The 2,126-nt window shown below is 56.8% G+C and overlaps 1 protein-coding gene across 1 annotated transcript in view; it reads right to left on the bottom strand.

Annotated features, from left to right (window-relative positions):
• IFT172 (intraflagellar transport 172) overlaps positions 1 to 2,126 on the bottom strand; it is a 79,348-nt gene that overhangs the window by 52,226 nt on the left and 24,996 nt on the right. The window contains exon 11 of the mRNA XM_019520680.1: positions 1,039 to 1,200. Within this exon, the coding sequence (XP_019376225.1) occupies positions 1,039 to 1,200 (162 nt within the window). The remainder of the gene's footprint in view (positions 1 to 1,038; positions 1,201 to 2,126) is intronic.

The raw sequence follows: 2,126 nt of genomic DNA, 5'->3' as shown, positions 1-2,126 counted from the left end.
AGTTCTCCTTTGTGACCGGTGTGGGAGACTTATTGAGGGGTGGGTCTAAATTATGCCCAAGAGGCCCCTTAGGTCTGCAGACTAAGGGAGACTTTCCTTTTTGACCCCCGACTTGGGGAAGTGCCCCAAGTGCCTGTACTGGGTTGAGTACCTGTAGGACTAGTAGGCCTGTGTTTCCCTGAGGACAGAGGGCCGAGAGAGTCCCTTCTTGGGGTGGTGGCAGCTACGTTACCCCCAGGCTAGCGAGTGCACTCCAGAAAGGGGTCGGCCGGACATAAGGCGCCCCAGGGGAGGCACTCGTGGCCTGGAAGGTGGTCGGGCGAAGGGAGGTGGGCGGCTCAATGCAGGAGCGCCCCCTACTGGCCTGCCACAGCGCTACTTCACAGTCAGGACGGCTAGGATCTAGTACCAACTTCCAAGGGAAGATGGTGATGGCTCCTACCCTGGGGGCCTTTAAAAGGAGGCTCAAAATTTACCTGGCTGGGGTCATTTGAGCCCAGTTTTCTCTCCTGCCCAGGGTAGGGGGTCGGACTAGAAGATCTACAAGGTCCCTTCCAACCCTACATCAATGAATCTATGAACCCACAGCCACCAGGGGAGCCTCGTGAGCAAACGCCACTCACTTCTCTGGGAGAGGGTGAGGTGGGAGCCTCCCAATGACAGAGGATCAGCCCCACATCTGGGGCAGGAGCCTGGGGCTGGGAAAGCAGCTGTACATGGGGACTCACAGCTCTGCCAGCCTCTCCCGCAGGCAGTGCTGGCAGCTCACACCTGACTCAGTCCCACTGCACAGGCCTGCAGGGACACAGACCCCACCCTGAGGACTAGGCAACTGAACATGGGCCTGGATGCACCCACGAGCAGAACTATTACTGGAGGAGCTGTGACCGTGTCTGTGGGCTCTGGCTCTTTACCAAACTGAGCAGCAGGCCCAGCCCCTCCTTCCAAGCCCACCACTATCATCCAGCCAGGCCCTCCCCAGCTGCAACTGCCTGGGAGCCAGCCTGGGACCAGAGGCTCCTACTGGGTGCCCCATACCTCGCTGAGCTTGTTGGACCTGAGGTCGCCCAGCAGCAGCGTGTCGGAGGTGTGGGCCACAAGGTACCGTTCCTTTCCCAGGATCTTCACCTCCTCGATCTCGTAGCCATAGCAGGACTTCAGCACCACCCGGGTGCCTGTGGAGAGGTTCTTCACAATGACCTAGGAGACAGCAGGTAGCAGGGTGAGCAGCAGCCTCAGGCTGAAGGACACCCAGCTCCAGAATAAGGGAGGAAGAGGCTTCAGAGCCCACCTGGGCCCTGGAGCACACAGTGCTATGCTGACAGGGGAGCTGTGGCAGAGGAGCCCTACTACAAGCTCTGAGTCATACTACCGAGCTCTCAGAAGACTCTTCCCCAGACTCAGATCTCTCAGAAATTAGTTAGTCTTACCTTGATCCTGCGTAAGCTTTTTGAGAGAATTATTCTGGCACACATCCACGAGGGGCCGGGAGTGGAGATTATGGTTAGGGACAACCAACACAGGTTCATTAGAGGCAGGTCCTGTCTGACCAACCTGGTGGCCTTCTACAACCAGGTCACCAAATCCTTAGAGGCAGGGGTAGCAGTGGACATAGTCTTTCTGGACTTTCGGAAGGTCTTCAACACTGTCTCTCACCCCATTCTCATTAAAAAACTGGGGGACTGTGGTGTTGACACCTACACAGTCAATTGGGTCACCAACTAGTTGGAAGGCTGTACCCAGAGAGTGGTGGGGGACGGGTCATTTTCGACCTGGAGGGATGTGGGCAGTGGGGTCCCCTAGGGCTCGGTCCTCAGGCCCGCACTGTCCAACATCTTCATCAGCGACTTGGACGAGGGGGCAAAAAGCACCATGTTCACATTGGCTGAGACACTAAGATGGGGTGGGGGGGCACACTAGAAGGGAGGAATAGGCTGCAATCGGACCTAGACAGGTTACAGGGGTGGGCGGATGAGAACAGGATGGGATTCAACACTGACAAGTGCAAGGTGCTGTACCTTGGGAGGAAGAACCAGCACCATACCTACAGGCTGGGGAACTCCCTTCTCATCAGTGCAGAGGCAGAAAAGGATCTTGGAGTCATTATTGATGCCAAGATGAACATG

Source organism: Gavialis gangeticus, unplaced genomic scaffold, assembly GCF_001723915.1.
Source record: "Gavialis gangeticus isolate Ggan-Ray unplaced genomic scaffold, GavGan_comp1, whole genome shotgun sequence".
Taxonomy (NCBI): Eukaryota; Metazoa; Chordata; order Crocodylia; family Gavialidae; genus Gavialis; species Gavialis gangeticus.
This window is presented reverse-complemented; position numbering and strand designations above follow the sequence as displayed.